Raw genomic sequence first — 27,867 nt, forward strand, 5'->3', positions numbered from 1 at the left:
AGCATCAGTTCCTTCACCTTCAAAATAGGGGCATAGCTGCATTTTATATGGATTTGGATCAGGACATTTTGAAATATCCATATATAATATTCATAAGGAATATAAATCCCAACATCTAAAACATACTCAAGAATCACATAATTTCAAAACTGGTGACCCAACTAATTTGCTGTCTATAATACTGTCAGCTGGGAGTGCCACATTAGTGAGGGACAGAAATACCCACTTTTCTGGGCACTATTTTCTGAACCAGTCTGTTGTTTAGTGCCTCAGATGTCCTACGGGTGATTTTGGTGACGACTGGGTTGTCACTCTAACAATCACTGTTGGTAAATTATAACCATGCCATCCGGTGTTTATTAAGCAGGGATGTTACTGGTGGAACAGAGAAACATGTCAGAAACCAAGAACTTTCAAATGAAGGAATAAAAGTTAGACACAATCCAAAGTTACTACTAGATATGTATTTATGTGCTATGCTTAAAATTACTGCTGTGAGAAAACTAATTTTGAATTATGAAAGTGCTGAAACATTTTGAGTATTTTGAAATATTCAAGGACCTCCATATAGTAGTATTTTCTTCACAAGTCTGTTGTGAGAATGCCAGAATATCAAACCGGTTATTAGAATCGGAGATTTAGAGCAAAACTTGTAATTTCTTCTCTATTTTCAACAGAAGGGAACTGTTTACTTTAAATTAAGAGTAACTTAAAAACTTTTTGGAAAATAAAGTTTTCAGAACAATAAAAATTTCGTATTCGATATTGAGCTGCCCCCTTTTTCCCTCCCACATAAAGACTTCCATTAATCACCAAAGGGTCCCAAGAAAGCCCAGTTAAAATCCTCAGCTCTTTTATTACCATAGCAGCCTAAGAGCGGATAATGCCTGATTTTCTCTCTCCTTTATTTTGTGGTGTGTGTGTGTGTGTGTGTGTGTGTATGTGTGTTTAACCATGTTATTCTCTTCTTTGCCTGCTATTAGTTAAAGGAAACGGACCACTTCTAAGAAAACTGCTCCCTGAGGTATATGAGAAATCTTTTTTATAAAATTCAGTCACTCTTTTTGCAGCTTGGCTCACATTTCTTTCCTACTACAAGACCAGGGTTATCTGAACAGGCTGCAATTTGGCAGTCCTAAGGGTAATTATTCTCACTTTGGACTTGATCCAATGGAGGAAACAATAAAAGACTTCTGGGAGGTTTGCAAGCTCAGCTGACACTCTTCTTCATTCTGCAGAAATAGCTGTTAGTGTGCACCTGTCACGGATATCCCGGCAGGGACCTCACCCGGACCGTGTTTGTGTAGTTATTTAAGCTGCATCAAGAAACATTCGTTTAAAACTTATGAAGGAGCTAATTTAAAAAAAAAAAACAACTAAAAAAACAACAACACTATTTTCTGGTTGGTTTTCAGTGTAAAATACTCCTAATCACTGTGATTGCTGGTAGCTTTGTTGAAACAAAAGATTGCTCATTTTGTTCTTAACAGTCATTTGGTTCTTTCTTTTATCACATTCCTGCCCTCTTGAATTAGGGTTACAGATACATGGTTTTATCGATTTTGAAGAGTGTGTTAAATTATAAATCATTTAGGATTTATATAACAGCTCATAGCGTCTTGCCTAGAAGTGTTTAAGAAACAAATGGTATTAGTTTAGAAGCTTCCAGGCCTTTTGGTCATTCCTACTCAGAGGTTTCAGCCTGGATAGTATGGCTCAGTGGTTGAGCATTGACCTGAACCAGGAAGTCATGATTCAGTGGAACTGCCTTTAGTTAGTTTTCACCAAAGCCAGCTCCAGGTGTTGAGGCTTATATACCTAATGAGAATTAAAATGAGAGGGAACATACTCTCTATAAAAAGCTGGGTGCAAAAAGAGCAAGTGAAAACATGAGGATTTACTTGGGTATATTACATGAGTGCATTATTTTAATGTAGGGACTCTACAATTTAACTTGGCCAGCATTTCGGCTATGGATTTCATTTTCCTCTAAAAAACAGGTGTGTGTTTTTTTAATTTGGAATTTTAGTTTTTCCCCTCCTTCTAACAAATATTACTCTGATAATCATTTCAAATGATAACCATATATGTAATTTAGGATAAAATACTTAAACAGGCAAAATTAATAGTGCAATAGAAGTTCAGTCTACCTTCATGAAGAAATGTGGAGACAGTGGTATGTGGACACATGCATTCGGCTGAATATCACTATACCCAAGATTGCTACAAACCTGGTATCCATTTCCACTGGCAGTCTCAGAAACGGACCAATGTCACATTTCTCAGTTTCCTAATAATTAAAATTCACTTCTAATAGATCTCATGCCCCCCTGCCTTTTTTTGGAAACACAGGCAGAGGATCATGAAATTAGCTGCTGGTGTTTTCTATGGATTTTATGAGGTTCTTGTCCAATGAGAACTTTGTGCTAGATAGGCCAACTTTTCTCCTTGCCCAATGTTCATGGTTCTGGCCCTGGCCTGTGTGGCTCAGCTGGCTGAGCGGAGTCCCATGCACCAAGAAGTCACCTGTTCCATTCCAGGTCAGGGCACATGCCTGGGTTGGGGCTCAATCCCCAGTAAGGGGTGTGCAGGAGGCAGCCGATCGATGGTTCCCTCTCATCCATGTTTCTCTCTATCCCTCTGCCTTCCTCCCTCTCTAAAATGAATAAAAACACATTTAAAAAAACACACCTAAAAGATAAAAATGTTCATTATTTTAAAAGGGTCTTTGTTGCAACAAGACCACAAATTATATCTGTTACAAATGTAGTGCTCCTACCAGAGAGGACTCAAGGCAATATGGGCACAGCCATCCAAATGATGATGACGACGATGATGATGATCATCATGAGGAGGAGAAAGGCGGTAACGTAAGTATCCAGGTGGCACAAAGTTCTGCAGTGGGTTCCGGTGTTGGAGTGATTTTCTCTTCACAACAGGACATGCTTTAGGGTTTATTGCCAAGATTTGACAACGGACAAATTATTGAAACCTCTCCCAGTCTCGGTTTTCTCATTTGTAAAATGAGAGTGTATATACATCAAAGCAGTTATGAAAGTTAAATAATACAACATATGAGTTTAGTACCATGCCAGGCACCTAAAACATGCCCAATGAATGGTGTCTATTATTAGTCCACAGGCAAAATGTAGCCCTGCTCCATCCCAGTCTAAATCCCTCACCTCAACACAATTTAAGCTATGTTATATGGAATTAATGATGAAAGTTTTGAGAGAATTTTGGACTTTGCACTTATAACACTAACATTAATAATAAACAAGTGCAAAGTCCAAAATTCTCTCAAAACTTCCATCATTAATTCCACATAACATAGCTTAAGTTGTGTGTGTTGAGGTGGGGGATTTAGACTGTGATGGAGCAGGGCGCCATTTTCCCTGTAGATTCCTTTTGAGTGACAAGATTTATCATTTATTTCCATGGGAACCTCTGTACAGGAGGAATAGAAGTAGAAGAAGGGTTCCCTCTATTCATATTTCTGCCAACCATACTCTCATAAAAAGATGTCATTTGTGCCTATCACCAATAGCATTCTGCACATAAGGATACCACATATTGTTTGTCAGATATATCACGCATCCTGTCATTATCCAAATCCATCATTTATTGATAAAACATAATTGTTCTGTGCTAGAGCAGAAGATGCAGGAGAGAGAAAAAAAAAGATACAAGGCCACAGGGGGTGGTCCTGGAAACATCAAAGAAAATTAGCCTTTTGTTCTTTAGAATTAACACCAGAGCCAATTCCATTTGTCAGCTTATGTGTGTAAAGATGAAGAATTATAGAATGTGTTATAAAGAAATGGCAGAAAGAAGATTAATAAAATAGTCACAGGTCAGGCAAAGGTGGAAGGAAGCAGATAAGGCAGGCAAAGGCGTGTTTGCCTTTCACTTGAATGACTTCAAACTTGAACCTAGTTCTACACTGTGAATCTAAGGACGAGTCCTAAGGAGCACAGGAAAGTTGTTCATGTACAGCCTACAGGTGTCAATCAGCAGATCAGAGAACACTCAAGTGTGATTCCTTCGCTGTAGGTGTGCTGAAAGATGGGTTTGATCTTAGCAAAAATAAACAGCTGGCAAAGACCAGTTTGAGAAGTTAAGATGAAATCACCGCCGGTGCCCGGCTTCCTGTTGAAGATAAAAAAGTTGTACTGTTTTGCTATGTTGTTGTTTTTTTCTTTTTCCTATGTTCTTTTTAAAGTCAGAAATTAAAATTTTCTTTTCGGCTCTTCTCTCCTGAGCTCTTTGGCCTTGCTCTGCACCTCTTTGGTTTTTTATTTATTTTTTTTGCACCTAACTAGTATAAACTCCAATTTAGAGCTAAATTCTCTTGGAGAACCCAGATCCCTGCCTCCTGCATAAGAGAACTCTGAATAGCTAGCGATTCATACACTTTTTCAAATCAAAGGCAAGTCTACTGAACTGCACTGAAGATTTCTGCTGCAGCGCTGGGTTAACACAAACACCTGGAATCAATTAACAATCTCCCCCAGCTTCTTTAATCCCCCGGCACATTGACTTCTGAGTCGATGATGCTCATCCACTTCTCAGAACAAAAACGTACAAAAGCCTCCTCTCTGTCCGTCACTGTAGCATTTGTAATGAAATAAAAGGAATGAAAGAAAATGACTGTTCTATTACGTGGTTGGGAAAATGCACTGTGTGAGCAGGGAGGTATTATGCCTCAAATCCATCACTTTAATTATATAGCTGATTCTAACTCCCGGGGCTCTGAACGCTGTAAGAAATGTCCTGGGTGACAATGAGTACAGTGAGGACAGCTTCCAGCAAACATGACAATTTACATGATGATAAGAGGGGATCAAACAGTCCTCAACGACTTTCACGTATACATTTTTAAAAACAAATAGTAGGCAATGAGCTCTAAGGAGAGCTACCTACCAATTAAATTCATCTACTGGCAGCACGAATGAAAAGCATTGCTGTTTACGGGGAAGAAAACTGGGCTCCCTATTTCGTGTGCAAAATCAAGTGGGATCTAGGCAACCTGTCAATCGCCCAGCATCATCCAAAATTGATGAGCTGTTACTAGTTGGCATTCTTGGTTGAAACAGAGAGAACAGAAACGGACAGCTTTCATGAAAGAACTGCCAATACTTTTAAGAATGAGGTCAGAGGAGGCCTGCGATCGTTGTTTTATGTGGGAGAGACAGCATACTTAGCAGGAGGATTTCATTTTTCTAACCGCAGAGGGTTACCCTAGGGCGAGCGACCAGTGCTTCTCTACTGAGCCCTGATCTCCTGTCTTTTCTACAGTCTTCCACTCCCATCCCTGCCTGGGGACACGTGGATTATGAAGAAAAGGACATTTCATCTCTCAATGGTCACTTATTCTCTGCTCACTCTCCGGCCTCTCCAGAATAAGCTTCTAGTACTTTTCCATGTTGTTCACTTTCATGTTTTCTTCAGCCAATCTGCAACTCTGGTTACTTAAACTTAATAATGGATGTCAGTGTCATTGGATGCATTCCAGATTATGCAATTAGGCAATTTCACAAAAAGTGATGCCTGAAGAAGTTTAAGGATTCAAAATCTCGTAGTTATTTTTTTTTTATCCCTGCTAAACATAAACGATCATTTAAGGATTTGTGAGGTGACACAAGAAGCTAATAAGAACAGCAATCCTTAACTCAGTCTTACTCAGAATAATCCTTAACAAATGCTTCAGGGGTTACTATACTGATATGCTAAACTACTGTATGACCATTTCAAGAATGCTCATGTTATTTCTCTCAAAAGATTTAGCAAAGCTGTAGTATTCCAGAGATTTAAACAGGAATTCATTTTGGTTAAATTATTTAAAATATCTTACAGGTCAGCTGTTTCAAGTTGTTATCGCACCGTGAATACAAACATATTACCAAAGTCATACTTTTGTCCAAGCTCAAATATATTAGATTACAGAGAATTAAAGTTATAACGAAAAATTCTCAAGCTTTATATTAAATTATTGAAAGGGAATGCACCAAAATATTAACAATACATATCTGTGGTAGTGAGATTGTTTCGTGTGTGTGTTTGCCTGAGAATTCTCACTTTAAGAACTAGAAAAAGGAGTTACTGAATAAAAAATACTACTAAATATAGCCCGGCTGACATGGCTCAGTGGTTGAGCATCGACCTATGAACCAGGAGGTCACAGTTTGATTCCCGGTCAGGGCACATGCCCGGGTTGTAGGCTGGTCCCCGGTGTGGGGCAGGCAGAAGGTGGCTGATCCATGATTCTCTCTCATCATAGATGTTTCTAGCTCTCTTTCCTCTCTCTTCCTCTCTGAAATCAATAAAAATATAAATATTAAAAAATTACTACTAAATATGGCATTTCCAATTGCAAACAAGCAAAGGCTGTCATATGGTCTTCAGTTCTGGGCCCGGGAGAGGACATTCCTTGTCTGTACTTACATTAACCAAGGGTTCTTTTCATTAATCGCCCTGGTGGTGATCTGGGCTCTTATATAGTGCTTACTACATTTGTAACAAACTGCCACAAAATGTAAACACTTGCCCTACTTGGACTAGATCATTACACTATGAGCGGATTGTTTTTTCTTCATTTGGAAGGAAACAGATCAGGCAGGCAGTCTGGAGCGGCAGCGTGGCCTGCTGGTCGGTGTCCGCCCAAGGGTAGTGAGGGTAGCCTGCCAGAGCCCGAGGTGCCACCTGCACAGCAGCGTGAGGTCTGTTTTCCTGGCTTCTCCTCAGGGAACCCCTTTTACAGCAGCTTGGAATTCTCCCTTGCAATGGGCACTTTCATTTGAAAAAAACCCAAGTTAAATCTCATGCACTTAATCTAATTATTATAATTTTTAAAATACTTGAAAATCCAGTAATTCCATGGATTCAAGAGAAAAACGGGAACATTTTTCCTATTCCCCCATTGGAAGGAAAGACTTTCCAAAAATGGAAAGGAGACTTACAACTGTCTACAAGCCTCCTCTATTCGTTTCCCCACCTTTTTATTTATTTTATTTTTTTTTAAATATATTTTATTGATTTTTTACAGAGAGGAAGGAAGAGAGATAGTTAGAAACATCGATGAGAGAGAAACATCGATCAGCTGCCTCCTGCACACCCCCTACTGGGGATGTGCCTGCAACCCAGGTACATGCCCTTGACCGGAATCGAACCCAGGAACCCCCCAGTCCGCAGGCCGACGCTCTATCCACTGAGCCAAACCGGTTTTGGCTTCCCCACCTTTTTAAAAATACTCACCTGAGGATATGTTTATTGATTTGAGAGAGAGAAACCCATGTGAGAGAAACATCAATCAATTGCCTGGGACATTCAAGCTGGGACATTTTGAGACTGAAAAGGGAGGTATCGATAATTACACCAAGACCATGGGCATTAAACCTAGACTGTCCAGAGAAAATTCGGATGTATGAATCCCAGTTTATAAGCTCTATTTTACTTTTAAAGGATGAAGAGATGCCATTTCTTATCTTTATTATTACTCTTGGTGCTTCCAAAGGAGTCAAGTGACTCAGTCAGTATTGTGATTTGAGACTAGAGCCTATTCTGGCAGAGGATCGGGTTTTAGAGCTAAAAATCAAATGCAATGCTAATGAAGTGGCCTAGGTCGTACAACTCCTCGCTGTTACCTATTCCTGATGCTCCTGGCATGGCTAATGAAGTGGGAAGGGGAGAACAGAGAGCCCTGGGTTGGCACTGGAACCTCAGATGTAAGGCCCCAGCTGAAGTGGCATTTTACTTGAGTTGTATCTGAAAACAGGGGGATGGAATATATTTCCAGGGAGCTGGAGAGTGTATAAAGGGTGGGCATGTGCGCTGTAACGGAAGTGTTGTTGGGGAGGGGCAGGCAAGGAAAGTTTTCCTTAACATGTGGCTGTGATTTGTTGGGTAATCCCTTTGCCGTGTGTGTAGTAGAACAGAATAACTGATATTCAAACCGAGCACAACTGTGGAGGGGATTTTGGCAGCTCTCAGGTGGAAAGGGATTCAAATACAACACAAAATGCTAAACAAATCCATTGTCTTTCAGACAAGACACTGTCATCTCCACTTATGACAATGGTAGCATGGTGTTCCTCGTCAAGGAAGTCAGCCAACTCGATGTACTCAGCAAATGTAGGGCTTGTTTTTCCTATGGAAGTGACTTTTTTGCCTTTATTCTTTACTAGGCTTTTTGACTTCACAGTTTATTTTTTTTAATTCAATGTAGATGCTTCATATTTCTCTTAGTGCAAAGAGAAACAAAATGGGTTTTGCTGTCATTCTGTGACCTACCTTTGAAACAACTACAGCTTCTGGCTGTTGTGTTATACCTAGCCTCGGTTGTTTTATGTCTCAATGAACAAACATTCCAGCAATGTATTTTTTAGAAAAATCTATTTGTTTCTGTGAAGAAAACTTTTATACAACCTGTCTTCAGAAAGCAATAATTTTCTATATACCTGTCAGTTTCAGTTAAAACAATGAGACAATAGCTGAAATTTATAAATATGGCATCAGAATCAAAGCATTAAATGATTTATACATTTCTTTAATAAAATGACCCAAAAGCCAGAGAGGATGGAACTGATATAAATAATATCATATTTTATGTTTTTAAGTAGAGTAGGCATAAAAACCAAACAGTCTGATAAAATGGGACAATTAACAAATATTTAAATGAGCAATATCTGACTTCCATTTATCTATGTTCCCCAAACTGTATGTATGTCTGTGTACAAGATAGAAACACTAACAATGATCATCTTTAAGAGTTGAACAATAAAGAGATGAAAAAGAAAGTTCTCCAGATTATCCTTTTGGGTTTACATACACACGTAACTCAGGGTCATTGTCAGAAAAGAGAAAACAAACAAACAGATTCTGAAGTCTAACTATAAATCTGCCATTCTTGTGTAGGTCTATGTGTGTGTGAATAGGGCACAAAGTTTGTGTTTTGGTACTAACTTGTTCTAGTTAATGGAAATCAACATTTCACCAGAATCTTGTAAAATGATAATTGTCATATTTTCTTTTTGAAAAATGGATATTTTCATTATTTGCTTTCAACTTTAAAAAAAATTGCTCTCTATACTTTCTATCAAACAGTTATCTTTTTCTTGTTTGACTTTTTGTAATGACATAAATCTTAAGGAGCAGAAGCCTCCTTTAGACCCTGTCACTCTGCCTCCCTAGAAACCAAGATAATCACTAGCCTAAACTTTTCAAACATGATCTCATGCTTTTACTACATATATGTCAGTAAAGAAAGTCTAGTGTTAACTGAAGGGTTATTAAACTTTTCATTCATGGCATCACACTCCCAGGATTGTTCGGGAGCTTGCCTTTTTACTGGTCAACATCATGCTCTCGAGAGCTGTTACTTTTGCCATCTTGGTGGTACATTGGAAAATGCAAAATTTATAACCTGTTACTGATCAAATAGAAGCTTTTCTCCTGTGACATTTATAGTTAATAGATCCATTTCCTTTATATCATTATGACTGGGATCACTATCTACAATGTGGGTCAAGAGGGACCCTCTTGGCAATCATAGAACAAAATACTACACACGAGGTGCTTGAGTATAAATTGATGCAATTGTTCTGAAACTTGTCATTTTCTTTATATATATATATATATATATATATATATATATATATATATATATATATATTTTTTATTGCTTAAAGTATTACAAAGGGTATTACATATGTATCCATTTTATCCCCCCGCCCTAGACAGTCCCCTAGCCTCCCCTATCCCCCAGTGTCTTATGTCCATTGGTTATGCTTATATGCATGCATACAAGTCCTTTGGTTGATCTCTTACCCCCCTACCTCCTGCCTCCCAACCCTCCCCCGCCTTCCCGCTGCAGTTTGACAATCTGTTTGAGGCAGCTCTGCCTCTGTATCTATTATTGTTCAAAAGTTTATAATGGTCTCTATTGTCCATGAATGAGTGAGATCATGTGGTATTTTTCCTTTATTGACTGGCTTATTTCACTTAGCATAATGCTCTCCAGTTCCATCCATGACGTTGCAAATGGTAAGAGTTCCTTCCTTTTTACAGCAGCATAGTATTCCATCGTGTAGATGTACCACAGTTTTCTAATCCATTCATCTACTGATGGGCACTTAGGCTGTGAAACTTGTCATTTTCAATGTTTCATCTGTTTACAGGTCAATGACATACTTATTCCTTCAATATGGGTTTTTAAAATGGCATATCTTTCTCATCTGAACAGTCCCACTTGGATTATATAGTTGTTTCCTTAAAAATAAGGCAATTGCCAATAATTCTTCCACTATCAAATATTGAGGTGTGCACGTATAAAATCATGAGATTTGATTAAAGACCATTCACCTGCTGTTCTGCACTGTTAAACATACTTTTCTGAACATTTCCTGTGCTACATGTAAACACTTTGTTCATGGACATCTCATAAAAGAAAAAAAGTGATTTTCGATTCATCTTGAATACATTTTATTCTTAAGCTGATGATGAAATTTAATGACAAATAAAATTATGGCCAGCAAATAAAAATTGATTTTGTGGATGAAAAGGAGCCACATGCTAACCTGACAAGCTCAGGGAAGGCCTGCATGGAAGCCTTGCAAACTTAAGAGACCTAAAGTAACCACAAAGGGTGATCTGAAATAAAACCTTTAATTAAAGAGCAGTTTATAGTGTGTAGTCTTGTCCTAGGCCAGTATCTTTCCTGACAAATCAACTTTGATCTTTCCTGAGCCTATTGTCTTTTTGTATCTAAGATAACACACCTGTGGAAAGTCAGGGCAACTTGTAACTCCCCTTTTTTCCCAGACCCCTCAGGGCACAGCAAATGGCACAAACCATAAATTCCTTCATTGTTATTGTTATCAGTAATTGTCCACTGTTAACTGTCCCGTACCCACCTATGTAAAAGAAGCATGTGTCTATCATTCACTTTTTAATCCAATCCCAGAGGTTCCCCCCTTTGCTTTCTCCCTCCTCCCTAATCTATCACCACTGGATTTCATGTAACCCACTTACCTCTTCTTTGTTGGAAATGTACAAAACTAAGTGACACACCGCCATTCTTGGGAGCATTGTCTCAATGCATTGAGATTCTGCTTCTGGCAATTGTCAACAGTTTAGCTCAAATAAACTCACAAAAATTCTTTACAACAGGGAAAGCCGTCAGTTAATAATGAGACAAGAAATCAAACTACGAAGTCTAGAACATCTGGCTTTGCTCAAATACGGGATAAAACAATTGGAGCCAGAGTGAATCACAGGAAATGTGAGTAAGCAAATTTGATGCAAGCGTGTATTAGCATCAAAAATAAGCAGCACAAAGTCATTATCTTATTCTAATGTGCACTGACGGGAAACCTTGCTTTGACCTGTTCTGGGTCAGAGACTTAGAAGGCTCCTGGAACTCCTTCTGCTGCCAATGAGAAGAAAACCCTGCCAGACACATACTGAGAAAGGCTGTTGGAATCAGAAGCACACACATAAGTACCCAATCTAGGAGTTCCTAACTAAACAGAGTAAATTACTTACAAAGCACCTGTAGGAACACAGCTGAGATGTCACAGCAACATGATTGAATGACTCAGCAGCGTCTGAGACGACTAGATTACAGGCACCTCAGAGTGTGTGATGCCATCTGCCATGAGGAACAGTCTCGTCTAGAGGATTTGCTGATTCAAATTACCAGAAATTTTCAGTTTACACCCTAAAAAAATGTTCATTCATCTAGGGCCAAATGCATATGGCATTATCTAATCAGGTAAGCAAGGAAATGCTTGTCCTTAGGTGGGGGGGTGGGGGGGGGTGGGGGGGTGGAGGGGATTGGGGGGGGTGGGGGGGGTGGGGGGGGGAGAGGCATGCAGGTTGGAAGTAGGGGGCAGTGTATTCATCACAGTCATATTTGTAAAGATTGACACCAGAAGCTGGTGATTTGGATCTGAAAGTGGGGACAAGGTGCGGGTAATGGGAAGAAACTGCAAACAAATAAAAACAGACAAACAAAACCCAGAGAAATGATTCTCAAATGAATTGAATGCATTTCGTGCCTGGTGAAAATTCAGTTGATCATATTCTATCTACTCTATCAAAAATTATGACAGCTTCCAATAAATTAAATTGTATGTGTTGTGTCTGAAGACTACTATCATAGTCAGTCAACATCCAACAGCGAAAAGAAAGAAAATTTTTTACAGGTAATTCTTGCTAAACTATACAAAAAAACCCTCAACTAGACTGGTATGGGGATAAGGTTTTAATTTTTGCGTAAGTACTCTGCATATCCAAACTAATTTCCAATTTCAGTTGTCTTAGTTCATGAGTAAACAAAGTGTGTGACAGCTGGAAAATTAGTCATAGTGGGGTTTCTGGCTTGTCAAGGTGAGGAAAAAAAATTATTCTTAAGCAGCAAAATACACACAAAAAATTATCTTTTCAGTGATTTTCTAATTCCTCTAACTGAAAGGTTTGGTTTCCATTCTCTTTTCTTCGTTTTCCAAATCAATGGTATCCTGTAGCGGCAAAGAGAGTGAATGTAGTGGAAGTGATGTGGATGCTGAACAACTACTACAAGAATGTCTCCTGAGCAAGGAGTTTCTAAACTTCTATAGTCACTATTTTCAGATGAGCTTGAAAATTTGTGAATTATAGTAAGGTAAGAACCACTCAAAATTTTCTACAAAAACATAGTTTTGTGATAACAAAGCTATCCTATATGACCAAAATAGGAAACTTTACTCACTAAAAACATCTGCTTTCAGGGTGAGCTTATTTTTTATTCTTTTTATCAACTTCATTCAAAAGATATTTGGATTCCAAAATAAAAAATAGCAACTATCACTTGAAATTCTCTAGCACTGCATATATGAAATTATGTATTTATGTATGGGGAAAATGAAAAGAATAATAAATATATACTACCCAGAATTGAGATTTATTAATTGGATTTATCTGGATATTGATCCAGATTCTTATCAATATCATTATTATAATTGTTTTATTTGTTTTGAATAAGAAGATAACACTTAAGAGAAAAAATTTAAATCCTTTCAATTTCCAAATTGTGAGTCCACTAGAAACAAGCTGTACAAGCACGGAATATTTTTGTTTCATTTTCTAGTAAACAGTTGTCATTGAGTGATAACATATTTCCTCTGCCTTTCTACACACAGAGACAAGAACTGAGTATATTCTAGTATCATTTTAGATATTTTTACAAATACTTGAAGGTATTAATGAACAGCATATAGATGTTTGATATCTTGGAGTAAAACTTACATAAACATTATACTTAAAATATTCTGTGCATTGTCAACCAGTATTCTGTAAGCATGGAGGAACCTCAGTATACTATTCCTAACATGAAACAATGCTCAGTTAACACAACAATAGTAGTCCATTGTCGCTATTTTCCAAATTCCTGATTAGAATATTATGATCAATTTTTACAAGACCTTACCATCCATGCTCACACTACTCTATATAGTTCTGGTTTTTAAAACTTTATACAAAAACATGGCTCTGAAGGAAGTAAAATAGCTAACAGAAGTAAGAAAATGGGAGAGGAAACAAGAAAAACTTGTCATTCTAAAAAAGATATTGCTAATGACTGTTACATATGCATTGAAGGGGAAAGTAAATGAGGAATTATTACTGGTATACATTGGGAACTTAGATTTTGGCATGGGAGGAAGAAGAAATAAGAAGTTAACTAAGTAAATACTCTCTAGTCATAAATATGAATTGTGACTCTGGATACATTAAAAAAATAATTTTCTATAGTGCTGAGATGGTGGTTTCTAAATACTATCTCCCCTCTCACAAAGGAAGTAGGGGTCCTTAGAGAAATGGCTAATTCCAGTTCTGGACAAGGAATATGCAATGTGCCTGGACTAGAACATCTTGTCATCGCCCTCAGAGAATCAAGGTAGGAGTTCTAGTCAGTGCATGTGAAAAAAATTCAGGAGTCAACTTGAAAAAAATTCCCACTGGCCAAAGGTGGGATAATTTAGCAGCCAAAAGATGAACTAAAATATAGCAAAATCAACGGAACCAAGATGGCGGCATAGGTTAACGCCGGAGTTTGCTGCTTTGAACAACTACTTCAAAAGTGAAACCAAAAAACGGAAGGGACATCACCCAGAACCACAGGAACGCTGGCTGAGTGGAAGTCCTACAACTAGGAGGAAAGAGAAACGCTTACGGACACTCAGAGGAGGCGCAGTGCTGAAGTCAAATTCTGAGGTGCGGAGTGTGGGGAGCGGGCTGGCGGCGGAGGGCGCGGTTGGCGTTTTCAATCGGGAGGGAGTCGCAGACTCTGAGCTCCAGATCCAGGCGAGTCTTTAGGGACCCAGACTCAAACGGGAGAAGCGGGACTGTCTGGCTTCGGTCAGAGCGAGTGCAGCTCTCTCTCCGAGCTTTGCAGCGGGTGCTGGGACTCAGAGAGGCAGAACCCCTGGGGACAGGACTGAGAGCCGCCATAACTGCTCTCTCCGGCCCACCCTGTTGATCCTGTGCGACCCGCCCCGCCCAAGCCCTGCACAGAGGCATTTGCCGGATAGCCTCAGGCAAAGGCTAGAGTAGCACCTCCCTAGAGGACAGAAGTTCTCTCACTGCTGACACAGCTGATTCTCATAGCCACTTGGCCTGGAGGTCAAACCCTCCCTGGAATTAGCTACAACAATCAAGATTTAACTATAAGACTTCGAACAAAGACCACTAGGGGGTGCACCAAGGAAGCATAACAAAATGCAGAGACAAAGAAACAGGACAAAATTGTCAATGGAAGATATAGAGTTCAGAACCACACTTTTAAGGTCTCTCAAGAACTGTTTAGAAGCCGCCGATAAACTTAATGAGATCTACAAGAAAACTAATGAGACCCTCGATATTATATTGGGGAACCAACTAGAAATTAAGCATACACGGGCTGAAATAACGAATATTATACAGACTCCCGACAGCAGACCAGAGGAGTGCAAGAATCAAGTCAATGATTTGAAATGCGAGGAAGCAAAAAATATCCAACCGGAAAAGCAAAATGAAAAAAGAATCCAAAAATGAGAGGATAGTGTAAGGAGCCTCTGGGACAGCTTCAAGCGTACCAACATCAGAATTATAGGGGTGCCAGAAGATGAGAGAGACCAAGATATTGAAAACCTATTTGAAGAAATAATGACAGAAAACTTCCCCCAACTGGTGAAAGAAATGGACTTACAGGTCCAAGAAGCGCGGAGAACCCCAAACAAAAGGAATCCAAAGAGGACCACACCAAGACACATCATAATTAAAATGCCAAGAGCAAAAGATAAAGAGAGAATCTTAAAAACAGCAAGAAACTCAGTTACCTACAAGGGAATACCCATACGACTGTCAGCTGATTTCTCAACAGAAACTTTGCAGGCCAGAAGGGAGTGGCAAGAAATATTCAAAGTGATGAATACCAAGAATCTACAACCAAGATTACTTTATCCAGCAAAGCTATCATTCAGAATTGAAGGTCAGATAAAGAGCTTCACAGATAAGGAAAAGCTAAAGGAGTTCATCACCACCAAACCAGGATTATATGAAATGCTGAAAGGTTTCCTTTAAGAAGAGGAAGAGGAAGAAAAAGGTAAAGATACAAATTATGAACAACAAATATGCATCTATCAACAAGTGAATCTAAGAATCAAGTGAATAAATAATCTGATGAACAGAATGAACTGTTGATTATAATAGAATCAGGGACATAGAAAGGGAATGGACTGACTATTCTTGGGGGGGAAAGGGGTGTGGGAGATGCAGGAAGAGACTGGACAAAAATCGTGCACCTATGGATGAGGACAGTGGGTGGGGAGTGAGGGCAGAGGGTGGGGCGGGAACTGGGAGGAGGGGAGTTATGGGGGGGGGGGGAAAGAGGAACAAATGTAATAATCTGAACAATAAAGATTTAATTAAAAAATAAAAAAATAAAATATAGCAAAATCAAATTCATTTCAAAATCAATGACACATAGACTATAAATCCATGAGTTCATAATAATCGTTTAAAAAAAGTTATTATTTACATGATAAGTAAGCAATCATTTTTTTAAAATGCCTAAATACTATATGTCAAAGAATCAAGCATTTATCCTGCCTTTGCTATAGTAACCATACATCAGGGTAACTGAAGAGTTGATAAAGGCAAGTTTCTACTCATAGAAAGTCAAATGTTAAACCTGGATATAATCAAACTTCTAGATCTAACTACCAGCTAATAAGAAATATAGAGGACAGAAAAATGCAACCAGCAAAACCCCATCTGGGGGAAAGTCTAAGGGCAAATGATCTTCAGAGGATGGAGGGGAGAAGGGGGTGAAGGGATGTGGGAAGAAGAAGGTGGAAACCTCTAACTTAAAATAAATCGATCAATGGAAATGTGTGGATCTTATTTTGATCCAGATTCTTAAAAATAAATTTTTGTTAAAAAAAAATCATTTATGAGACTAACTGGAGAAATTTGAAGACATAAGAATAAGGAATTATTAGTAATTTGGAGAGGTAATGATACTTTCATTAGTTTCTTAAAATGAGTACTTAACTTATAGAAATCATATTATTTAATTCAGAGATATTTCCATTTGTATTCTTTCCAAATAATTTGTGGTAAAGGGGAAGTTGGTAGGGATATAGAGGAAAGAAGATGAACCCAGTGCTGATAATTATTTAAGCAGGGTAAGGGCTATATTATGGGGGGAAGGTGGCTGTATACTCTTTTCTCTGCATATATGTGTTAAAGTTTTAGGAAAAAAATAATAATAAAGGTACAAGGGATGTTGAAAACTGTAAAAGGCTGAAAAGCATCATTAGGATAAAGATAATATTTTCCTCAAATACCAAATTCTTTAATCAAATATCAAATTCTTTAGGCGAGGCATGTTCTGTGAACCTAAGTACAAATAAAAATAAAAATGCTACTTTGTGTTAGTGGTTCTCAACCTGTGGGTCGCGACCCCTTTGGGGGGTCAAATGATCCTTTCACAGGGGTCGCCTAAGACCATCCTGCATATCAGATATTTACATTACGATTCATAACAGTAGCAACATTACAGTTATGAAGTAGCAACGAAAATAATTTTATGGTTAGGTCACAACATTAGGAATTGTATTTAAAGTTTCAGAAGGCTGAGAACCACTGTTAGAGAATCATGCCCTAACACAGAGTGAAATGGAAGAAATCTTTAGTGACAGATCTAAACCATGCATACCTCACAAAATGCACCAAAAACAGAGCCTATTCCATAGTAGCAAGCAAATGAGTGTTTAGATGCAGCAAACCAGCACAGTGGAAATGTACAGGTCATTGGAGTTTGTGAAGACTCTCTTCCTGATCAGTTTTATTAAAACGCAGTGACTAATGAGGCTTTAATCATCCATCTACTTCTGCTTAGTGGTAGGACTGTTAATATATAACGTGAAAACATAAAATCATAAAAAAATAATAAAAATAAAATCATAAATATTAAATGAATAGTTTTTTATTTTGTAGTATATCTACATCGACTCCCCCTATTCCAGAAGCCTCGTTATAAACTTGCTGGTTTTGACAAGCAAAATACCAAAAGAACAGGTACCTTTGTCAGTGCTGTAGGTGAATTCTGGCTCTTGTTTGGACATCAGCTGTGTGCTAATTCTAATTAGTTTTGCGATTGCCTAAATTACCAAATATTACACAATGCTCCTTCATGCTTCTAGGAATGAGACTGGATATTGGCTGGTAGATGCCCCTGATGAGACAGGCCTGGTCCTAACGGCCTCTATGATGAGTTCCACCAGATACAAAGTAAGAACGGCTGCATGCCCATATACCTGCGAGTCAGTTCGGGCAATAAGGTGCAGGGCGATTTGGGGGATGCACAAAATAATTCTCTGGTCTAATGATATGTGTGTCCAGGATCTGGTGCCATTTTTTGATTAAGTATTAATCAGTAACATCATACCCACCACATTCAAACCTTATGCTCCCCTGTAGACTTCAACAGTCTACTGGCGTGGCTTTCCCTTTAGCCCTTCATCTAAATTTATGCAATGAAAATCGGGAACGGACGCACTATTTCTAGTCCTAAGAGGTCAACTGGATTACTAACATGAGCAGTTTGGACGAGATGGCCTGAGAGTTCTTAAAATAAGAGATTGAGTGCAGTGTGGGAAATTTGGTAGCAATGAAGGCTTTCTCTCTGGACAGGGCTTTATGTCCTTGATCTATATTCAATAACTAAAAATATGAGATGTAAGATAAAATGCTCAGTTGTTGCTTCCTTCAGCCAAGTCTGATGAAATGGGCGGATTTCATTAGGAAAAGGAAAAAACCTACCTGAAGACTGCGAGGGTGAGAGACCAGAGCACTAACGGCTTCCTCAGCTCAAACTTCGCCCGCTTGTTCATTAGGTGCCGGCCGCCGAAGATAAAGGCAGCATACAGGGCAGAGAACAGGAAGGATTTCTTCCTATGAAAAAAGCAAAATGAACTCTTATAGCACAAAAGTTTATACAATATATGTTTATCCATTAGAAATTTATATTTAGTCATTATTCATCAACTTTTATACCAGTCCCTCTTTGTAAGTGCAGAAAATATTTTCTTGTAAATGTCCCTTCATTAAAGAGACAATGTTTAGTCCATTTGGCAACGTGGATGAATCCTCCCTCAAGGAAGAACACGGAACACCTAAAGCACACTTGCCTAAAACTTTGAGCTTGAATCTAATCCAGTGTCTGATTTTACTACAAATTTATAGGAAATATAGGGAATAAATCCAATTGTGGGACATTCTGTAGAACACCGAACTTATTTCTTCAACAAATCAGTAGTAGGGATCAAAATCTAGGACTGTTCTAAACTAAAAGTGACTTGAGAGACATAACAATCAAAATTTCCAGGGAACAACAGAACCAAAACAATATTAAAGGTGGAGAGATAAAATAAAAATAAGAAAAAAAGTGATGGAACACAGGGGCTCATTATTCTCTTTTTGGTAATCAGGCTTCGGTGGGACTCTTAATGGGAAATGGCTAAGAAGTATCAAATAGAGACCTGGCTGGGTGTCTCAGTTGGTTGGAATGTCATCACATAACCAAAAGGTTGCAGGTTCGATCCCCATTTGGGATGTAGTATGGGAGGCAACCAATCAATGTCTCTCTCTCTCTCTCTCTCTCTCTCTCTCTCTCTCTCTCTCTCTCTCTCTCTCATCAACTTACAAAAACCACATCCTTGGATGAGGGGAAAAAACCCATGAAATTTCAGATGGCCATGTCCAGGTCCTGCTGGCTATTACTGTGCCAAGGAGAAATGTACAATAGTATTGATAACACCAAGAAGAACAAAAGCTTCTATAGACTATCCTATATAATAAAAGGATAATATGCAAATAGACTGAACAGCAGTACAACCAAACAACTGAACAACCGGTTGCTATGACGTGCTCTGACCACCAGGGGGGCAGGCACAGAACATGGCGGGCACTGGCCACGGCAGGATGGTGGAAAGGTGAGCAGGGGTTCCAGAACATGGCGGGATGCCGGTCACTGTCATCCGGGCGAGCCTTTGGTGGTTACTGAAAATTCTTTGCTCCCACGCACCATGGTTCCCACCCAGCACTTGCACCCGCTGCCAGCGCTGGAGCTGCTCCTTGCACCCACCCACTGCTGGAGCTAGGTGCCAGCCCTGATCGTTCAGCACCATCAGCAAGTGTAAGTGGCAGCTGCCGGCCCCAATCACCCCTCAGGGCTTCTCCACCTCCCCCTGCTCCTAAGGAGATATCAGGGTCGGCAGCCGCCTCTTGCACCTCCTGCGAGAAATGGCCCTGTCGCACCCACAGCCAGCACTGGAGCTGCCGCCGCTTTTACCCACTGCTGGTGCCTAGTACTGGTCCTGATCGCTTGGCGCTATCAGTGGATGCGAGCAATGGCTACCAGCCCTGATCACCTGAGGACTTTTCCACCTACCCCTGCTCTTGAGGGGGTGATTGGGGCAATCAGGACAGCAGCTGCCGCTTGCACCTGCTGATGGTGCTGGCCTCACTCACATCGCTGCTGGCGCCAGCCCCAATTGCTCCGTGCCTTCAGTGGGTGCAAGTAGGGCTGGCGCCATCAGTGCATGGGAGCGGCGGCAGCAAGAGCGGGGCTGCCAGCAGACAGAGGACCGGGGCTGCAGGGAGGGACTAGGCAGGGGTGAAGAGGAGAGCCGAAACCCACCCCTGTGCCCACCACAGCCTCACAGCCCACAGTTTCTTCATGGTGCACAAATTCATGCACTGGGCCCCTAGTAATTCAATAAAAAGTAACATAGGCCTTGTAAATAATTTAACCATCTGAGCATACATCTGGAAAAAAGCAATATTTCCCTTAAAATGGGCATTCCCCACTCAATTGGATTTTTAAAAAGGGTTGAAAAGTAATTTACAAGACAATACAAATAGCAAAATGCATTAATCTGAAGAGCATTATTTGTAAAATGCTTCATATTTTTCTCCCTAACTGCTGACACATATTGCTGACTCATGAGGTATCTTACTATTTACACAAGCAACACTCCCAATTCAAATAAAGCGAGTAATCCCAGAAATCAACCCATAAATAAGGGTGGAATAAATCACTTCCACTGAGGTTTGCAAACACTTCTCTTGGAAACACAAGACCTGGTACACAGGAGTGCTTATTAAATATTTGTAGAATGATCATGGTCTTGTCATATCAAATTTTCTGACAGGGAAAATAATTGTGTACATGCTTGTTCAGCAAACACTAAGTAAGTGAACACTTGTACTTTTCCAGTTATCACAGTAATAACTAAAGCATAAAATACTTAGAAAAAACATATGATCATTTTCTTCCTCCATAAAGAGACTATTTCTATAGTTCAAACAGGAGTGAAAAACTAGGACAATTTTAGGGAAACTTAACTATTGCACATTTCAAGAAGAAAGTACTTTAGGTCATAAACATATTTATCACTTTACTTTTTTGAATTTGGCAAGTGTACAGCATTAAATTAGTTTTAGAGTCAGAATCACTATCCTCATTTACGCTCATATAACAAAGGACTCACTAAACAAAAATATAATTCTATCAAGTTAATGTAGGAAATAATAATATCAAATAGTATGTACTCTTTTTAAAATTATAAAGGTAATGATAAGTGACAATAATCACAGTATTATGATTTAGACTAGAGAGTGATTCCAATGGGTAGAAAAAGTGTTTAAAAGTGTTATCATTTAATCCTTTTAATCATCCATAAATCAGGTAAAGCATTATCTTCATTTTATGGCTAAGGAACCCGGGCTTGAGGCTAAGTTTAAGGGGTGGGGGAGAAAGGTTGTACCTTATGTGTGATTTTATAAGCATATAAGAAGTCCTTAACCCTCCTAAAGAATCCCATGGTCATTGTGTAACTGGGTAGTAAATTATTATTATTTTTTTAAAAAACACAGCTTTATTGAGATATCAGAGGCCCCATGCATGAAATTCATGCAAGAGTAAGCCGTCCTTCCCCTGGCTGCCTGCACCGGTTTCCCTCTGGCACCTGGGACCTGGGCTTCCCTCCAGCCACCAGCAGGCACCTGGGACCCAGGCTCCGCTCCGGCCCCAGCTTCATCTGGAAGGATGTCCGGAATGACAACTGGTCTAATTAGCATGTTACCCTTTTATTATTATAGATAATTCATGTATAATACAATTCAACCACTTAAAATGAGTAATTCAATTTTCGGGGGTATATTCAGAGATAGGCAACCAGCATCACAATCAGTTTTAGAATATTTTCTTCATCTCCAAAAGAAACTCTGTATTCATCAACAGCAGTTACTGCTTATTTCCTCCCAACACTTGCTCCCCAGCCCCAGCAACCACTAATCTACTTGCTATCCTTATGGTTCTGAACATTTCCTATAAATGTCACCAAGCCCTGGCCAGTGTGGTTCATTTGGTTAGAGCATCATCCATGCACTGAAAGGTCTTGGGTTTGATTCCTGGTCAGGGCACACACCAGGGCTGTGGGTTCGATCATTGGTGGGGCATGTGTAGGGTTGGGGGAAAAGTAAGAGGAATCTCCACACCTTCATGTTTATATGTCATATTTTCCAGGCACAGATCGCTTTACTTCCTGGTTAACAAATTATTGCTCATTCAGTGTATCTCAGGTTTTAGTTATGGTTACATTGTGTTATTTTGAATCAAGTTAAATGAATATCTTTATATGAACATATCATTCTAGCCATTAAACGAACGTACCTTGAATAACCAAGAAAAGAATAAAAAGCTCCCTCTCTGTAAGGAGTTGCCGACTTCAACATAAAACACTTGCAGCCAAAGAGTGAGAAGTGAAACCCTAACTCTCTACAAGAAACCAGCTTTGCTTCCAAACAAGACAACGTTCCCAACCGGATTTGATCATTCTCTTTATGGTGTCCAATGGTCATCTGCCTTACCTCAAGTGAAAAAACATCAAGTCTGAATTCTCCAAGTAATTATACACAAATGGTCTTAAAAATCAACATAAAAACTTCTCTGTATTTCTCAGGCTTCCTTTCACTCTGCGTGGAGAAGTTTTCCATATTTTTAAGTGTACCTATATAAATATAAGAATTAAAGAATAAAAACTGAAGAAAAAAAAAGAATAAAAATCTTCCCTCTGTATATTTTTCTCTAATTTCTTCAGTTCTAGAATGAGAACTAGGTCTAATGTCCTGTTCCTTCCTGGCAAGGACCATTCTCTTTTTCAAACATTTTCTAAAGATTCTTCACAAACTTTCAATTCCACAGCTAGGGTAACCAAGCCAATCAACATAGACACACAGAATTTAAGAATTGCAAGGGACCCTAGAGATGGAGCCCAGTTTCCTCATTCTACAGAAGGTGTGTGTGTGTGTGTGAGAGAGAGAGAGAGACATTGGTTGCTTGTAGTTAAACAGCTGCATACTGCATATTGGTCAAAACTACCAAAAATCAACACGCAGTAATTGTCTAAGCTATATCTAGGTCACAAGTAGTTAATAATGTGAACTGATATTTGTTTAAGTATAAATGCTATAATAAAAATCTTGCTCATTGTCTACTATGTAAGTCTGCTGTGGTAAAATTCAAATAATGCTTTGGGCTAATTTAGAATTAAGCTTAAGCTTCTTAAATAACAGGAAGTCATTAACTCTTAACTATTACCTCTCCAATTGAGTAATCAAAATATATCATTTATAGTTAAATGTATTATGATTTTTCCATTTTGCTTAGAAGAAGATAAGATTTCCTTTAGCAAACTGGCTTAAATGAATTAAAACTAACTTTCAGTCCTGGCATCTGGTAAAGGTTCAATTATAGTCGAGATGAGCAATGACTTGCTGCTTGCCCACTCGCTATTTAATATATATCAGTGGTTTTCAAACTTTTTCATCTCGTGACATACATAAACTAATTATTAAAATTCTGCGGCACACCAAAAACTATATTTTTTGTCAGACTAACAAAAAAATGTATAATTTTGACTGACTTACAAAAACAATAATAGTAATTACCTGAGAGATTTCAGAGAGAGGAAGGGCAGGGGAAAGAAAGATAAAAACATCAATGAAGAGAGAGAATCCGTGATCAGCTGTCTCCCGCACGCCCCTGACTGGGTGGGGATCAAACTTGGAACTCGGGCATGTGCCCTGACCAGGAATCGAACCCTCACCTCCTGATTCATACGTTGACGCTCAGCCACTGAGCAACACCAGCTGAGCTTACCTACCTTTTTTGCTCCAAAGTGACTTTTTAAAAAAGCAGGTGCCTGTACTTGTATGTAAGGATTTCTGGTACCAAGAATTAACCAATCAAACGCAACATTATTATGCAATGTGACCAGTAAGATACAACTTTATTATATAATCTATAGATTCTGGGTTCAAGACAGGGCATTCACACTGGATGGCTATTGTGTTGGCTGTTGTCATTTTTTTTATTAGACAATTTAAGGGAAAAGAGGTCAGTGCACCTGACTAAATAGTCAGGTATTGCATGTTTTAAAAATTCTTGCAGCACACTGGATGAAAATCGCAGATGCAGATAAATGACTTCCCTAATGTCTCAATGGTAATCCAGTAATACTTCATATTCTGGCCAGCCTTCATGGATGGGTATAATGTAACACTGCATTGTTTTATTACCATATAACTAGCAATTTCTAGATGGCATTGACTCTTCTTGCTTAATAAGTCTTAAATGTACATTATGTAGCACAACCCTTAACTGTAGGTGCTCTTTGCATACTTCTCAGGATGGTGACTCTATTGTTGTAATTATGAGGTAATCAACCAAGTAAAGATCGCCCAAATGAAGTACTGATGTGCTCTGAGCTTGTTGAACTTGTATTTACCCTTCCATTTCTGTCATCAATATGCATAATGTGGACTTTGGTCCACAATTAGTAAAAAATAAATAGTGGTTTTATCCTTTATCCTTTGAGATTTAGAGTTCTCTATCATGCTACCTGGTTCCAAAACATTCCTGAGTTTTTTTCTATTCTTACCAGAGTAGCTACTCAATATTTCTATTCATTGTCCAATCCAATAACTCTCAAAGAGTGTGTACACATTCAAATGCTTTTTATTTTCAACTTCCGGGGCTGGACTGAAACCAGTACTTAGCGTCAGCCTCTTTAACATTCACATCAAGATCTCTGCCAGCATACTTGCACGCCTTCAAGAGTCAAACAAGTTTGAGAATGGCGACACATTCATATGGGTAGCATTTCAACAGAGGATAATTGCGCATGAGCACGTTCAGGAGATGGTTTTCACACCTTTATGTCCAGGTCACCTTGCTTTGTGGCTACCTCGCTTTGTGTGTAATTGCAACAAGTTGTGAAAGTGAAAAGGAAGCTTTGAGGGAGAAAAGAAAAGGAAAGGAGACCCAAAAGCACCCCTGCTTTGGCTGATATCCCTTAGCACATAGAGAGTTTTCATGTTCTAAGCTGAAGAGTCTGATGTTGAGAAAAACTGCTAATTGGTGAGGCCGCATCTCCTTCAAGATTTCTCCTTTAGTTCAATTGCTGATTCCAGTCAGGACACAATTCAAGGTTCTAAAAGTAACTTTAAGGCCACAAATAAGTTGGAGACTGAAGAAAATAACACACTGCTTTTTACCCCAAAGACATTCAGTGGAGGTTTATAGTGGTTACAATTTCTTAAGAATAGAAAGGGGGATTTCTTAAAAGTTGGAGGTCTAGCCAGGGCTGGATTCTGTCACATTCTTGAGATTTCAAGACCCCCTGAGAACTTCAAAGGTATTTTTCTATTTTAAAAATAATGGGAATTTTCCAGCAGTTTTATTCACAAGTAAATTATAACTGAAAATTAACTCTGTGCCCCATAGTCTGACAAAGAATAATTTTGTGAATAATAATGAAAGTGTCTATAATTAATACAAATGAATGACGACTTTATAATTACAAGACAAAGCCATGACTAAAGCAAAGGGTGTTATTCTAATTTATGTTTGACCCAGAAAACAAAATAATGTGTGATTTATGAGCTTCTCTGAGTTGCGATTACCTTTTTTCATCCTGCCTTCCCCTCAAATGCTAATTTAAAGATCACAGGTTCTTCTTATTAAAAAAAAAAAAAAAAAAAAAAAAAAGGCGAGAAAACCATTCTTTTGCAATTCAGTTTTTCTATTGTTGAAATAGGCCCTGATCAAAGCAAAGTTACATTTGGTACAATGGGCTCCGTAGCGTGGTTCCATATGTACCCATTTCCAGGAGAGTACACTTCTCTTAGAGCAGATCCATTAGAGAAAGTTGCTTATACTTATCTATCAACATATAATTTTCTCCCTTGTCATCTTTTTAACATTTTTGATACATTCTGTTTTCTTGTTGCCTTTCTTTTTACAACTGAACATGGGATCTTTGGGGAGAAAATAGTTTTAAAATGTTAAACACATACAGCCCCATAAAAAATGCCATCTGTCTAAGAAACTGGCAAGATACTACCATTGTTTCCTTAGATATTTTCAGTTGCTGATGAAACATGCTGACATCCATCCATCCATTCAAAATGTAATGAACTTTATTGTTTTCATCTACAGTGTGGTTTGTATGACATTGAATGAAAAAATAAAAATAAGCCAATCCCTATGTAAAAGTAGAGTCTACCTCAGATAATCTAGTTAGACAGGGGAAAAAACGTGTGTTATAATTAATCATGTTTGATAAAAATTCTGAGGAAGGTTAGTGTTGTCATTAGCAAATGCCCTGTGAGGGCTTTGAGGAGGACTCCTAAGGCTTTGGCGGAAAGGCCAGAGGCGAGTGGCATTTGGGACGGAAGGGGCAGCAGCGCAGGCGTGAGCTAAGTTGAAACTGTATCAGACTGGACACTGCTCTGGGCTGGGGATGGCACAGGTCAGTGTGGACACGCAGTTTAAAGCCAGATTGCGTGGCGCTCTGAAAGCTTCGCAGCACTCAGGACTGTGTCTTCACCTCCCGCTTGTAGTTAGCTGTGAGGGATGTGCCCACCAATTCATTACCACTAACCACAACAGTACTCAATTCATGGCTTGCTTTTCTTTTCTTTCCTTCCTTTTTTATTTACTAAATATATTGGGGCCCGGCCGGTATGGCTCAGTGGTTGAGTGTCAACCTATGAATGAGGAAGTCATGGTTCGATTCCCGCTCAAGGCACATGCCTGAGTTTTGGGCTTGATCCCCAATGTGGGATGTGCAGTAGGCAGCTGATCAAAGATTCTCTCTCATCGTTGATGTTTCTACTCTCCCTCTCCCTTCCTCTCTGAAATCAATATATATATATTTTTTATAAGTTTATTGGGGTGACATTGGCCAATATGAACATATAGGTTTTAGGTTATAAGATCTATATATTGCACCATGTGCCCAACACTCAAAGTCAAATCTTCTCTTGTCACCATATATTGGAACCCTTTTTCCCCTCCTCCCCTTCCCTCTGGCATAGACATGTATATACCATTACATGCCTTGGGTGAGAGAAGAAGGGGGAAGCTGATGTATCCTGAATGAAGTGTCCTGACTTCTCATATAGCGTCAATGTTCATATTCTCCTAATGGTAGTGCATCTCAGAGAGATGCAAGAATATTTTTTCTTTGTTTTGGAAGACGTGGTTTCATAAAACTCATCAGGCAGAATCAATTTCAAGCTAAAATCAAAGATTTTAGAGGATGTTCGATCAAAGAAAGAATTCAGTTCTAGTCTTTCTTTGATGAAGGTGACAATTTCTTTATCTCCTTAGAAATAGTAAAGCTTACAGCCACCTGCAAATAAACACTTATCCAAAAGTGTATCAGTGGTTTTATTAGACAAATCTCCTCCCATCTCAAAGCAAACTAAAAATGGGGTCTGCACTGAAAAAATAATTTATAGTTTGCTTTGTTTGCATATTGCTCTCAATATCCTCATCCCAATTCTCTGTACTGAATGTCACTTCAAATTAGAATTTCCAAGTAACTGTCTTATGTAATACTAGAGGCCCGATGCATGAAATTCATGCAAGAGTAGGCCTTCCTTCCCCCGGCTGCTGGCACCGGCTTCCCTCTAGCTTCCCTCTAGCACCGGGGACCTGGGCTTCCCTCTGGCTGCTGGCAGGCACGCAGGCTTCCCTTGCAGCCCCAGTTTTGTCCGGAAGGACATCCGGTCTAATTAGCATATTATGCTTTTATTATTATAGATATACCGATATTAGTTATGATAAAACATTAAAGTCTAGCGGCCATATATAAGACAGTAAGTTCTCAATCTGAGAGGCAGCAGGCAGAATACAATCCAGAAAGTGGTTTCATCAGCAATTTCATTGTGCTAATTCCCTTAAAAACATGTTCTTTGTTTAAAGAAATAGAA

The 27,867-nt window shown here is 39.0% G+C and overlaps 1 protein-coding gene across 3 annotated transcripts in view; it reads right to left on the reverse strand.

Annotated features, from left to right (window-relative positions):
• The window catches only part of ELOVL6 (ELOVL fatty acid elongase 6), a 150,237-nt gene that overhangs the window by 35,823 nt on the left and 86,547 nt on the right, over window positions 1-27,867 (reverse strand). For all 3 annotated transcript variants that reach the window (XM_059662490.1, XM_059662481.1, XM_059662471.1), the window contains exon 3: window positions 18,343-18,474. In XM_059662490.1, the coding sequence (XP_059518473.1) occupies window positions 18,343-18,474 (132 nt within the window). The remainder of the gene's footprint in view (window positions 1-18,342; window positions 18,475-27,867) is intronic.

The sequence above is a fragment of the Myotis daubentonii genome, chromosome 1, assembly GCF_963259705.1.
Source record: "Myotis daubentonii chromosome 1, mMyoDau2.1, whole genome shotgun sequence".
Taxonomy (NCBI): Eukaryota; Metazoa; Chordata; class Mammalia; order Chiroptera; family Vespertilionidae; genus Myotis; species Myotis daubentonii.